Raw genomic sequence first — 13,466 nt, forward strand, 5'->3', positions numbered from 1 at the left:
TGGCATTTTTGGCAGCATAACTACCATAGTTGTTTAAGTTGAATCATTTTTTTTTTCTTTTGCACACTGTCCGTTTATTATTCAGACATATCCAGGTTTTGTAGCACTGTAGCACTTTACTGAGTAATTTTCATGTCTGAACAAAACGGTATTTGTTCATTTGTGTGTCTGATTGTTTCTTGCTCAGGGGCAGGAGGCAGTAGGGGGAGGCGACAGCACGAGCGAGGTGTCCGTCTCCTGCTCCTCCACAGACGACACGGCAAGCGTGGGCCATCCCAGCTCCTCGGCCGAGAGCTCAGAGGAGGTGCGGCACGGAGGGGAGGCGGAAGAGGAGGCCAAAGACAGCTTAACAGAGGGGCCGCTGCCCACCGTACACTCGCTCTCTCCCTTCCGCAGACACAGCTGGGGTCCTGGGAAGAACCAGGGAGGGGAAGAAGAGATGAACCAGCGCAGGTACCTGACTTCATGGTTCTTATTAGGACCATGCATACTTTCTGCTCTGTGAAAACTGACTCTCAGTGCATTATTTAATATATGAATTCGAAAATATTTTGAAAATTGTATATTTAAACATCAAAGTAGTATTTAACATACTGGATTTAAATAATAATGAAAATGATATATTATAAGATAATTCTTAAGAAAAATATTTAGTCTTTTTTTTTTTTTTTTTTTAGGCGTGCTTAGTTGTCATAATGTTGCAATGCAAGATGTCTTATTGGTACTAACATATGATATACAGACAAACTACAATTCAAAGTTTTGGGGTCGATGAGATTTTGGTCACACTTTATTTTAAGGTCCAATTCTCACTATTAACTAACCATTAACTATGACTTTTGCCTCAATTAACTCCTTATTTGCTGCTTATTAATAGTTTATAAGGTAGTTGTTAAGTTTAGGGTATTGTGTAGGATTATGGATGTCATGCATTATATGTACTTTATAAGCACTAATAAACAGCCAATATGTTAATAATAGACATGCTAATAAGCAACTACTTATTAGTGTGAATTGGACCCTATACTAAAGTGTTACCGAGATTTTTTTTTATGCTTTTGCTAAAAGCCTCTTATTCTCACAGGGGCAGTATTTATTTGTTTAAAAATACAGCAAAAAGTGGTAAAATTGTGAAATATTATTTCAGTTGAAAATACCTGTTGTTAATTTCAATATATTTTAAAATGTAATTTATTTCTGTGATGGAAATGCTGAATTTTTAGTCTTCAATGTGACATAATCCTTCAGAAATCATTCTAATATGCTGATTTGCTGCTCAAGAATCATTTTCATTTATAATTATGCATTTTGAAATGGAAGTCTAGATGCATATTTTTGTGGAATTGTGATACTTTAAAAGCAAAAGAGCAGCATTTATTTGAAATGGAAATCTTTTAGCATTATAAATGTCTTGACCATCCCATCTGATCAGTTGAATGCATTCTTGCTAAATAGAAGTATTAATTTATTTAAACACAATTCATGATCCCAAACTTTTGAATGGTAGTGTAAATGTATGTGCGTAAATAAGTAAAGTGTTGCCAAATTCAATGGGTTTGTAATCCATTTGTAAATGCTAGAGCTATAGGGTAAATGAATATGATGGAAATGTACATCTTTTCACAGACAACTGCCCAAATTGTGTTTGGGTTTTCAGGTTTTGAGGCTCTGAATTCACACTGTCTCAGTACACACTGAATGCTAATGCTTTAGCACTTTAAACACAACACACCAAAGCATGCCTTGCTCTGAGAATGACGTCGCTCACACTTCTCCATCATGTGACACCCTGATGTCTTTGCAGTCGTTCTCACCCTGCTCTTCCCTCTGTTACTCATTTGAATTCACATTTCATACTTTACTAGTTTCACTTTGACCTTTCAGAGACTCTTATTATAGTCGTAGTAGATTAAACATCTCATATTTTCTCTCGTCATCTTTCCATTTCCAGTTCTGTACGAAGTGCAGGAGAGGAAAAGCCTGTGTTTTACCGAAGAAGGTATCCTGTTTTCTTTTATATTCTTGAGTATTTTGAGAAGTTCATTAGTATCTGAAGTCCTTATAGAGCACAACAGTGATTTCCATTTCCACGCATCACAGAAATCACAGTACTGAGAAATTGGCAGTTAAAACACAGTTTTATTTGGTTTAAAAACTAAATGTGTATTAAAATAAATAAATATTTGCCAGAAGTAATAAAGTAATGTTCTCCATAGTTTTTCCCTACAGTTAAGTAACACAGTACTTAATTTTTTTTAAATTTGAATTATTTATTGTATAATTCATACATTTATTTAAAATGTATTTATTTTTATAATTTGTAAATGTTTTATGTATTAAATATTTTTTTTAATTTTGTATGAAATATATTTTGTATATTTTATATGAATTTATTCATTTCCATACTATCTACAGCATTTGTCTGTCTGTCTATTCATTTTTTATAATTAATATTTTTATATTTATATATCAATTTCCATGCAATTTTTGTCACAGTGTCTGGGTTGTGTCCCTGGGTGTCCACTAGATGTCCTCCTTTCTCACGGTGTCTGTCACCTTATCACTTCCTGTCTCCTTATTTGGTCACCTTCCTCCTTGTTTAGGTAATTGATTGTTCCCCACCTGTCTCCTGTTTCCCCATCATCCTTGTGTGTATTTATACCTGGTCTGTCTGAGTCTTAGTCACGGAGTCCTTGTTTAATGTTAAACGTTAATTCTTGTCCGTCATCTTGCCTTGCCTTGCCTTGCCTTGCCGTCTTGTTTAGTTTATGTTTGGATTGCTCTTCTGGTTTTCGACTCACGCCTGGACTGTTTATTCTCTGTGGATTAACCCCTAATAAAGACATACACGCAATTGGTTCTCTCTCCTGTGTGTTCTGTAACACCAAACGTGACAGAAGGACTCCGTCTCTTTGAGATCCAGCGGTATGTCGATTTACGCTTCTTCCCCAGCCACCGAGCGGGAAAGAGGCATTCAGTTTGAGGGAACCCGCCTGGTCGTGTTTCGCGGAACCAGGGGAGGGCGCCGAGGGGGAGGTGGGCGAGAGGAAGCCCAGCATCGCTCTCCACCATGGCCCCCCTTTGACTCTGGGCTCACGTGGGAGGGACCAGAGCCGCCGTCTCGCCAGGGCAGAAGGAGAAAGCCAGCGACACTGCCCATGATGAACGCGGGTCCAGCACCACAGCACAAGATGGCCACCAGCCCAGCGCCACGGTGCAAGATGGCCGCCAGCTCAGCGCCAACGCCCAAGAGGGCCGCTGACTCCTTCTTGGATTATTTCGCTACGCTGTCCAAGATCCTAGAGATTCCCAAGACGGTTAATGTCATGGCTGCTGAGCCAGCGCCACAGCACAAGATGGCTGCCAGCCCAGAGCCACAGCACAAGATGGCCGTCAGCCCAGAGCCACAGCACAAGATGGCCGCCAGCCCAGAGCCACAGCACAAGATGGCCGCCAGCCCAGAGCCACAGCACAAGATGGCCACCAGCCCAGCGCCACAGCACAAGATGGCCGCCAGCCCAGCGCCACAGCACAAGATGGCCGCCAGCCCAGCGCCACAGCACAAGATGGCCGCCAGCCCAGCGCCACAGCACAAGATGGCCGACCCAACGCCTGAGTCTCCAGACAAGGTGTCACCGACTCGCCAACATAGAGGGCGGAGGAGGAGGAGACAGGCGTCTACCGTTCCTCAAAGCCCAGAGGACGTTCCCGAGGCGGTGCCCGATGCTGTTCCCGAGGCCGAGGCGGTGCCCGAGGCTGTTCCCGAGGCCGAGGCGGTGCCCGAGGCTGTTCCCGAAGCCGAGGCGGTGCCCGAGGCTGTTCCCGAGGCCGAGGCTGTGCCCGAGGCTGTTCCCGAGGCCGAGGCGGTGCCCGAGGCTGTTCCCGAGGCCGAGGCGGTGCCCGATGCTGTTCCCGAGGCCGAGGCGGTGCCCGATGCTGTTCCCGAGGCCGAGGCGGTGCCCGATGCTGTTCCCGAGGCCGAGGCGGTGCCCGAAGCCGAGGCGGTGCCCGATGCTGTTCCCGAGGCCGAGGCGGTGCCCGATGCGGTTCCGGAGGCCGAGGCGGTGCCCGATGCCGAGGCGGTGCCCGATGCTGTTCCGGAGGCCGAGGCGGTGCCCGATGCTGTTCCGGAGGCCGAGGCGGTGCCCGATGCTGTTCCGGAGGCCGATGCTGTTCCGGAGGCCGATGCTGTTCCGGAGGCCGAGGCGGTGTCCGATGCCGAGGCGGTGCCCGATGCGGTTCCGGAGGCCGAGGCGGTGCCCGATGCTGGTCCGGAGGGCGATGCGGTGCCCGATGCCGAGGCGGTGCCCGATGCTGTTCCGGAGGCCGAGGCGGTGCCCGAGGCCGATGCTGTTCCGGAGGCCGAGGCGGTGCCCGAGGCCGATGCTGTTCCGGAGGCCGAGGCGGTGCCCGAGGCCGATGCTGTTCCGGAGGGCGAGGCGGTGCCCGAGGCCGATGCTGTTCCGGAGGGCGAGGCGGTGCCCGAGGCCGATGCTGTTCCGGAGGGCGAGGCGGTTCCGGAGGGCGAGGCGGTGCCCGATGCCGTTCCCGAGGCCGAGGCGGTGCCCGATGCCGTTCCCGAGGCCGAGGCGGTGCCCGATGCCGTTCCCGATTCGGTGCCCAAGACCGGTCTAGAGTCAGGGCCAGCCACTTATGACCTTCCAGAGTCAGGGCGGGTCACCGTGGGAAGTTCGGAGTCAAGTCAAGTCACTGGGTGGGCTGCTGCTCGGGCCTGTTGGACTCCGGCATCGACCACAGGGGGGTGGTGGTCATCCGCTCCGCCCTGGGGGACTCTGGCGTCGACCACGAGGACGTGGTGGTCCTCCGCTCCACCCTGGGGGGCTTCCGCTCTGACCACGAGGACGTGGTGGTCTTCCATTCCGCCCTGGGGGGCGTCCGCTCTGACCACGAGGATGTGGTGGTCTTCTGCTCCACCCTGGGGGGCTTCTGCTCTGACCACACGGACATGGTGGTCTTCTGCCCCGCCCTGGGGGGCTTCATGTTGTTTTTTGTCTGTTGTTTTTGTATTTACTCCTGTCCCTGTTCCTCTCTGTAGTCTGGCCCTCCATCCCTCCCCCTGAACCTTCTCCAGTCCTCCTCCCTCCTGGTCTTCCTGTTTTGTGTTTACTGTCTGGTGCCTGTTTCCAATGTCTTTCTTTTCTGGCCCTCCGTCCCTCCCCCTGAGCCTCCACCTGTCCGCCTCCCTCCTGGTCTGTTTTGTGTCTGTCGTGGAGCGTCTGGGAGCCGCTCCGTAGAGGGGGGGTTCTGTCACAGTGTCTGGGTTGTGTCCCTGGGTGTCCACTAGATGTCCTCCTTTCTCACGGTGTCTGTCACCTTATCACTTCCTGTCTCCTTATTTGGTCACCTTCCTCCTTGTTTAGGTAATTGATTGTTCCCCACCTGTCTCCTGTTTCCCCATCATCCTTGTGTGTATTTATACCTGGTCTGTCTGAGTCTTAGTCACGGAGTCCTTGTTTAATGTTAAACGTTAATTCTTGTCCGTCATCTTGCCTTGCCTTGCCTTGCCTTGCCGTCTTGTTTAGTTTATGTTTGGATTGCTCTTCTGGTTTTCGACTCACGCCTGGACTGTTTATTCTCTGTGGATTAACCCCTAATAAAGACATACACGCAATTGGTTCTCTCTCCTGTGTGTTCTGTAACACCAAACGTGACAATTTTATTCTTATATTAATAAAATTATATATATATATATATATATATATATATATATATAAAATATATATATATATTTATTATTATTATTATTATTATTATTATTAATTAATTAATTAATTAGTTCTGTCAAATGATTATTTGCGATTAATCACATCTAAAATAAAACTTTATGTGTACTGTGTATATTTATTATGCATAGATAAAAATACAAAGTATATATTTTGAAAATATTTTCATGAGTATGTATGTACATTTATGTATGAATATTTTTATATTTTATATTATGTATAAAATATATTTATAATATATTTAATAGTAATTGAATAAACATTACATATTTTTCTTAAATATATACATTCATTTGTTTGTATTTATATATACATAATGTACACACTATACACACGTTATCTAAAACAATTTGGATGCGATTAATCGTGAATTAATTGTTTATATATATATATATATAGCCCCCCCTCAAAAAAACTAATCCAATAAATAAATCAAATAAAAAAAATGAATAGGATTTGAACTTCTGGAACCCTGCTATTGTGCTCTATTTGAGTGTAATAATCTATCCAGTAACTTTCAACAAACTGTTCACTGAATAAATGCTCATTTTTCCATTCTACTAACCCTCTAACTGGTTTGTGCCCATTGGTGCCCCTTTTTTTCGGTCAGTCTGAGCTGGTGCCCCAGTGAACCCTGTCGAGAACTGGAAGAAATTAGAGAGCTCATCAGGTACTGCGTTGTGTGCAAGCTTCCTGTAAATCCAACCGAAGAGCCAACCCCTCTAACTAGCACAAAGAGCTTTTGCATCATCATTTGCATTACCTGTTTGTCAGAGCAAAGAGAAGCGTTTGTTTAGGCCTTATTCTGTGCTGCTTCAGTCAGCCTCAGTAAAGCTTAGAGAAATGATGGCTTCTAAAGGTTCGATGTGTTGCTGCCGAGATAATTAGAGGAGCTGCTTTTTTCTGTGTAGGTTTTGTTGTACCTTTTTTTTTTGTTTATCATTACATGATGACTAATATTGTTGTCCTCGTAACTGGTCCGAATGTCAGGTAAGAGGATGTTTGTAACAAACCTGCTTCAGATTGTTTCACTGAAATGTAAAATAGTATTGATTTGGCATGACTACAGTAGGTTACAGCATTTTTAAAGTCATTTTTAAATTCCAGGTCAGTAAGAAATAATTAACATTTTCACTTGTGTACAGTGTAGTGTAGTAGTGTAGTAGTAGTTTTTTTTTTTTTGCTATGAAATTTATGTATTTATTTTGAGGTTTACAATAATTGTGACCTGTATGTAATTAAAATTTCCACATTTGAAAAAAATTCTAGCAACTACTGTATATATATATATATATATATATATATATATATATATATATATATATATATATATATATATATATATATATATATATATATATTTGTTTGTTTTTTATTTCTCTTAGGTAATTGAGTGTTTGTATTTTAATTTATTTTGTGGTTTGAATGTGGAATACATGCTCGTGTATATATTAGCATCCCAAAACACTTCTCCATTTGCCTTGGTTTGCTCTTGTGCTCTTCAATGTGCTGCTTTGAGCTTGTGTTTTGTATATGACATTGGTTCTAAGATAAGGTCTTGGTGTCTTGTACTAACAGCAGCCATTCTGTTGGGGAAATTCACTATTTTCAAATACTAGACTTTAAAGAAATAGCCTAAACCTGTTAGCTTTGTATAGTCTCAGACCACCCAGCTACATTTTGATTCTGCACTTTTAGTACTTTAATTAATAATTTCCCAAGAAGTTTTTTAATTATATTGCAGTATTTAAGTAGCTGCGCATAATAGTTATTTTCTAAAAGTTATCTTATTGTATAATAATAAGTAATGCATTTTTAGTGTGGATACATCTGTGTTGGGTGTAGTGCAGTATGAACATCCGCTTTGCATATTTTGCATCTGGTTGGTCAGTAGTACACCGCACACAGACACATGCCTATGCCTTTTTGGGTGAAAAGGAAACCATGTAAAAACATTATTTATTTTGAAGTGATTTAAAAATAGTGAGGGACAGATGTGTGAAAGTCTAGAGTTCTCCGGATAGTTTTGGAAATATTAGACATGATGATCAGCAAGTACAAAACAGCATGTACTTTATTTATTTCTGTTGCTTTAAATAAGACGGCTCTCAAAGTTCTTTCTTTCTTTCTTTTGTGTTTTCATACACTATTTTTATAAACTTTTTTTTCATATATATTTTGTTGTAATTTATTTGTTAATATTTTAACAATAATTGTATTGTTTTTATATTTATTTATAATTTGTTTTCTTTTTAATTTTTTTTTTTTTTTAATTCATTCATAGCGTAACTGAGTTCTTTATGATGTGTTCTGTTGTAGTTATAGTTTGGAGGGTCTAGCAGCAGGGATTGAGGATGGCAAACGTTGGATACAACAGTCCGGAGGTCCGTCCGAGGATCAGAGAGGGGTTCAGAGGCAGGAGAGTGAGGAGAGGGGCTCACTGATGTCCCTCACAGAAGAAGGTCCCGAGTCCGATTTGGGAGAATGCAGCAGTCCAGCTGAACAGGTAAGACAAGAGTCTCCGAACCATGACATTTGGGTTAAAATAAACAAACCATTTGAAATGTACCAACTTAAAACAACCTGAGCAAAAACAGTTAACAATCCCTAGCACTCTGTTTTCCTGAAAGCACTTTAGGTGGAAAAAGTAGAGTGAGCAGTATGTTTCCATGCACTTAACTTAAGCACTGAGCATCTGAGTTTGTGTTTTCAGAAATCGAGGAAGTACCATCAGTTCAGACGCAGTGGTCCCTCTGTGACCCTCCCCCTCAAAAAATCAGTCTCTATGCTTTCCATCAGCCAACGGGACATAGATGGTAAGTAAAGCTGCTTCTGTGGATTGATTATACAACAGATTTTGTACTGGAAACATCTTATTAATTCCTTGTTTCAGAGGTTGTAGGAGTACAGGTGGTACCAGTATAACATAATTAGTTTTCTTCATCTGGTTTGTGTTAGTCATTCTCCACCCGTTTCTCAGGCCATAAATCATCTGGGTTATAAAGTACTTGCTCTGATTTTTCCATCCCCGATGCGGCTGCCCTGCGATAGGAAGGATTCGGCGAAAGAGGCAGATCTCTTTTACCTTCAAACTCTCTCCGCTCCTCCCCAAATCTAAAAGTGTCTTTACTGTCAGCTCTTCATCTAGTGATGAGGAGGACATCATAAGTAAGTTGCAGTAGGATCTTCAGGATAATGGCATCCTCAGCATAGTAACCTCCAGCATCTCGTCCCTAGATGATGTCCTGTGATTCACAGAACAGTAGATGTAGAGATAGATGAAATATGCCCCCCTCCTTTAAAACCCATCCCTCTTATAGACCAATACATTTTCTGGAACAGTTTTCAACTGTCTTTTCTTTCATATAATAAAGGAGTGCAACCAAAAACATGCGATCAAAACAAATTTTTAGTTTTGGCTGAAATTATTGACAGAAACAGTGCTGTTTAGTTAGCATTTCTTTAGCATTTCTAGCATCTATCTGTCTATCTATCTATCTATCTATCTATCTATCTATCTATCTATCTATCTATCTATCTATCTATCTATCTATCTATCTATCTATCTATCTATCTAGCATTTTTACAATACCAAAAATAAATTTAAATATCCAAAACATTTTTAAATATGTACAATTTGTTCAGCTGAAATATTAAGAGAATGGTTTAATTTATCATTTAATGACAACATGACACCCTGAAAAACATTCTGAGTTCATTTCCTAATTACCCAAATTTAATGACCAAAATTGCATTTTTAGTTTTGGTTTTCATGAAAACATTCATTTTAGTTTTGGTAAAACTAAAAACATTTTATTTTATTTGAAACGATTACTGTTGTTAATTGAATTTTTTAATAAATATTTATAATCACATTAAAAAATTATTAGAGCAGACAAAACCATGCATGTAAACATTTTTTTTTTTTTTTTTTAATGAATTTAACTATTTTTAATATAGCATGTTTCCCCTATACATGCAACTAAATATGATTTGATGATATAAATTGAATATGATAATCACACAGAGTCATTTTAATCTGGTCGATTGCTTAACCAATCTTAACTCTTTCTCAAAAAGCCAGTTTTGCATGTGTACGTAAATCAGGCTCTACCACGGGGCGATGGAGGCTGTTTGTTGTTGCGGATGCTAATTTGACTCCATCATTGTGCTTGTAGGCATGACATCATTCACCAGTACCACCAGATCAATGGGATACAGGTAAGACGACTATTAATATTTTGGCTCATTTCATATTGACATTTCTGGAACCACTGGAAGCACAGCAATTCATGCCTTTATATCTTGTTTTTTTAGCATCACAGAGGAGGAACCTGGACCTTTAAGAGGAGAATTTGAAAAAAGTACCACTAAAGTGAGCCGGACGTTCAGCTACTTGAAGAACAAAATGTACAAGAAAGCCAGAGTAAGTTTACTTTTGTGGTCAACTTTTTTTGTGGTCAAGTCATTTCCTCTCTTCCAAGAATGTAGATTAGATAATCTGTTAGATCATTCATACTGATGACTGGGTGCAAATTATCACCCGGTCAATCAACTGAAAGACAGGGATTTACTAAACTGAATGAAGAAGTATATTGTGTCAGGTTCTTTCTGAGCACTAGAGGAAATAAGACAGGAAGTGGAGGCACAATAATGTTTCATCCTTTGCTCATAGCTCAGCATTTTACCCATTTAAAGGGCCAGCACTTTATTTACAAACTGCAGAGGCATAATGTGAAGTGGGGCACAAAAGTAATGCTTATTCAAAATATTTTATATGTAATTTTTTTAAATATATATTTTTAGGCTACTTTACATATATTATTTCTGAATTGGCCTCCTATTAATACTCGGAACTTCCCAAAAGCCATTCAGGACTCGGATTTCAAGATGTTTGAAAACATTTTGTGCAATGTAAAATGAAGCACTAAAATCAATCCCTCTGCATCATACAGGAACTTTGGAGTTGAATACACTTTAAACATTCAGTTTATACCCTGAAAGGATCGCAGTTCTTCTTCGTGTCTAGAAATGTTTTCATAAGGGCGTTTTTACACCAAAATGTACAGATTTCATTAGCACTTTGCCGTTCTGAGAACAGTGCAATAAAAAAAGGAAGTTAGAGTCACAGCACCTCCCAGCTCAAATTGGATCACTTCCTCTTGAATCTGAGGTGATGCTGAACTTCTTGTCTCAGTCGAGAGTCTTGCAAAGGCTCTGCCTCCTACAGTAATGTTATATAGAAAGTTTTGCGAGGTGCAGGGCCGCTATCAGAGGATAAGGAGCTTGAAAGGAGAAGAGGTAGGCCGAATCTCAGACACTGCCTCGATTGAGGAGAGTGACAGTTTGCCCTGTTGACTTTTCTTATGGTTTGTTTAGTCTGTGTGTGTGTGTGTGTTTTGTCTCTTCTCACCTCTAGATGTTCACATTTTCTGAAATGGTTAACTCCTTAGTTGCCTAACATTGGAGTCCAATGACTTGCTCACTGTTTATTTGTCATAGTGATGATCTTTTTAGTGCATTTCATCCACAACCGACACATTATTGACAGTAGTGTTTTTGAATTATGGTGCGTAATAAATTAATATTTCATGTTTAAAGTAAGCCAGATGATATTTGTTTCTTTGACTTTTTATTACCAAAAATTGTTGTTTCTGTACAGTTGCTGTTTTTACAAGTAGGAAGCTGAACTTTGTTACAAGAGAACTTGACAACTATAGAGAGGATGTTTGTTCATGACTCACTGAATCACAATGAACATGTCCTCAGTTTGAAATGACATTGCACCTTTTTTCATTTTTTACCATATTGCACAAACAAGCAGGGTTGTTGTCTGGTGTGCCCACTAAGGTAATTTTTTGCATTGCATACTTATTAGCTCCAATCTGGGGTGCTTAAGTCCTGTACATTTAGTAATAGCAAACAAGCACCTTGTTTTGGAGCATGAAGACAGGGTTGTGCAGTAAATGACTTTGCAGAAACACCATTAAAGAAAATGATGAGCAATTCAAGTTAATGGGTTTAAACTGACATGCCATTACGGTGCTCAGCATATTTGAGCACTAAGTGTTAACGGCTGTCACCTGTTGTAATATTTCTTATTCTTTTTCTGGCGCAGGAAAGAGAAAAGGAAAAGAATCGGGAGAAAGACCGAGAGGCCAAAGAGAGAGAGAAGAAATCAGTGAATGGACACGTGTTCAGCACATCAAGCTTGCTGCATCCAGCTTTGTGCCAGCAATGCAACAAAACCCTCAACACTAAAGATACTGTCAACTGCACAAGTAAGAAACACTTCATCATTGAGGGTTTCAGTACATGCACACCGGGTGTCAATGCCGTTTTTGTTATTTATACCCTAATACTAGATTATAGTGGGTATATCCTTTCATCATCTTTATTTAAAAGATAGCAGAATCATGTGCAGAATGCATATAATAAAACATATTTTTGTTTTTTTAGTAAGAAAATAGAATAAGAAAACATTTTTTTTAAATATCTGAACTGTTGTGTCATGTATTTCAAAAGACTCGTTGCTTAAAAATAGGAAGCAGTTCTGGTAACATCATTCACTTCCTCATGGAGCTGCTGAAGAGAAAATCCTGTTCATTCAGGGAGAAGTCTTTGTTGTATTGTTTCTATTCTTTTCCCCCTCTTTGTTTGTTTTATATTTTAATCGCATATTCATATTTGTGTGTATAAAATTCCTGTAAGTCCTCACTGAAATCTCTCCATAGCCTTATATCCCGACCAATATATCTATATAAAAATAGAAATAAATAAATTATAAACCGTAAATGCAGTTATTTTAAAGGGGTCCTATGACGCGATTTCTTGTTTTCCTACATGCCGTTCGTGAATAGATAAGCTCCGTGATAATGAAACAGAGTTGATAAGTTGCAAAGACTAAAGTCTCAAATCCAAAGAGATATTCTTTATAAAAGTTAAAAATTGTCCACGCCCTCCTAAACCGCCTCGTTCTAACATGCCCCCACATCTCTACGTCACGATGTGGGAAGATTTGCATAACATCGCCCAAATGTTTATGCAAAGAAAGAAGCCGTAACTTTTATTCTTGCTGTAGTTTTATTGTCATGGAGATGCTTTTGGGTTTGAAAGTGTTGCTGTGTTTATGAATACAGTATTTCCTCCAGGATCCATCTGACGACATGATCAATGATCTTTAGGACAAATGTTTATTTCTAGAGCTTGTTGGGATGTTCGTGGCATTTAAAATGTGCGTTTGGTGGAGTTTCCTCACTGGAAGGAATTCCTAAGCCTAAGCCCTACTGCTATCTTTACTACTTTGACCAAGAGCCAGAATAGCAAACACAAATACTTGCGTTAAACTATATTAACACCTTGTGTCAAAGAGGAGAAATCTTTGCAAAGAGAAAAAGCTGTTTTTATGCTTGGGTGGCAAAACTGAAATATAAAGCCCTGTTCACACTACAAGCTACACGCTACAAAAAAAGCAACAGAATCCCATTCATTTCAATGGAGAGACAAAAGTCACTGCAAATGTGACTGCATCTTAATACTGTATGCTTGCAGCATCTAGAATGTAGCATCTTTATTGAAGAAGTGAACTGCAAATGAGTACATTCCTGATGTTTTCTATTGACGTGTTTTTGCAGATTGCAATGTGAGAGTTCACAAGAGTTGTAGAGAAAGCCTCCCAGTTTGTTCCAAAAGCAGAAAGGTTTGAGGTTTTTTATTTTATTA

The 13,466-nt window shown here is 40.5% G+C and overlaps 1 protein-coding gene across 1 annotated transcript in view; it reads left to right on the forward strand.

Moving 5' to 3' along the window:
* The window catches only part of LOC132128713 (A-kinase anchor protein 13-like), a 68,326-nt gene extending 54,877 nt beyond the window's left edge, over window positions 1-13,449 (forward strand). Inside the window, exons 11-19 of the mRNA XM_059540188.1 lie at window positions 188-453; window positions 1,952-1,999; window positions 6,355-6,414; window positions 8,064-8,250; window positions 8,458-8,560; window positions 9,923-9,965; window positions 10,062-10,170; window positions 11,863-12,025; window positions 13,379-13,449. Coding sequence (XP_059396171.1) covers window positions 188-453; window positions 1,952-1,999; window positions 6,355-6,414; window positions 8,064-8,250; window positions 8,458-8,560; window positions 9,923-9,965; window positions 10,062-10,170; window positions 11,863-12,025; window positions 13,379-13,449 — 1,050 coding nt within the window. The remainder of the gene's footprint in view (window positions 1-187; window positions 454-1,951; window positions 2,000-6,354; window positions 6,415-8,063; window positions 8,251-8,457; window positions 8,561-9,922; window positions 9,966-10,061; window positions 10,171-11,862; window positions 12,026-13,378) is intronic.
* The last annotated feature ends 17 nt before the right edge of the window (window positions 13,450-13,466 follow it).

This window comes from Carassius carassius, chromosome 3 (genome assembly GCF_963082965.1).
Source record: "Carassius carassius chromosome 3, fCarCar2.1, whole genome shotgun sequence".
Taxonomy (NCBI): domain Eukaryota; kingdom Metazoa; phylum Chordata; class Actinopteri; order Cypriniformes; family Cyprinidae; genus Carassius; species Carassius carassius.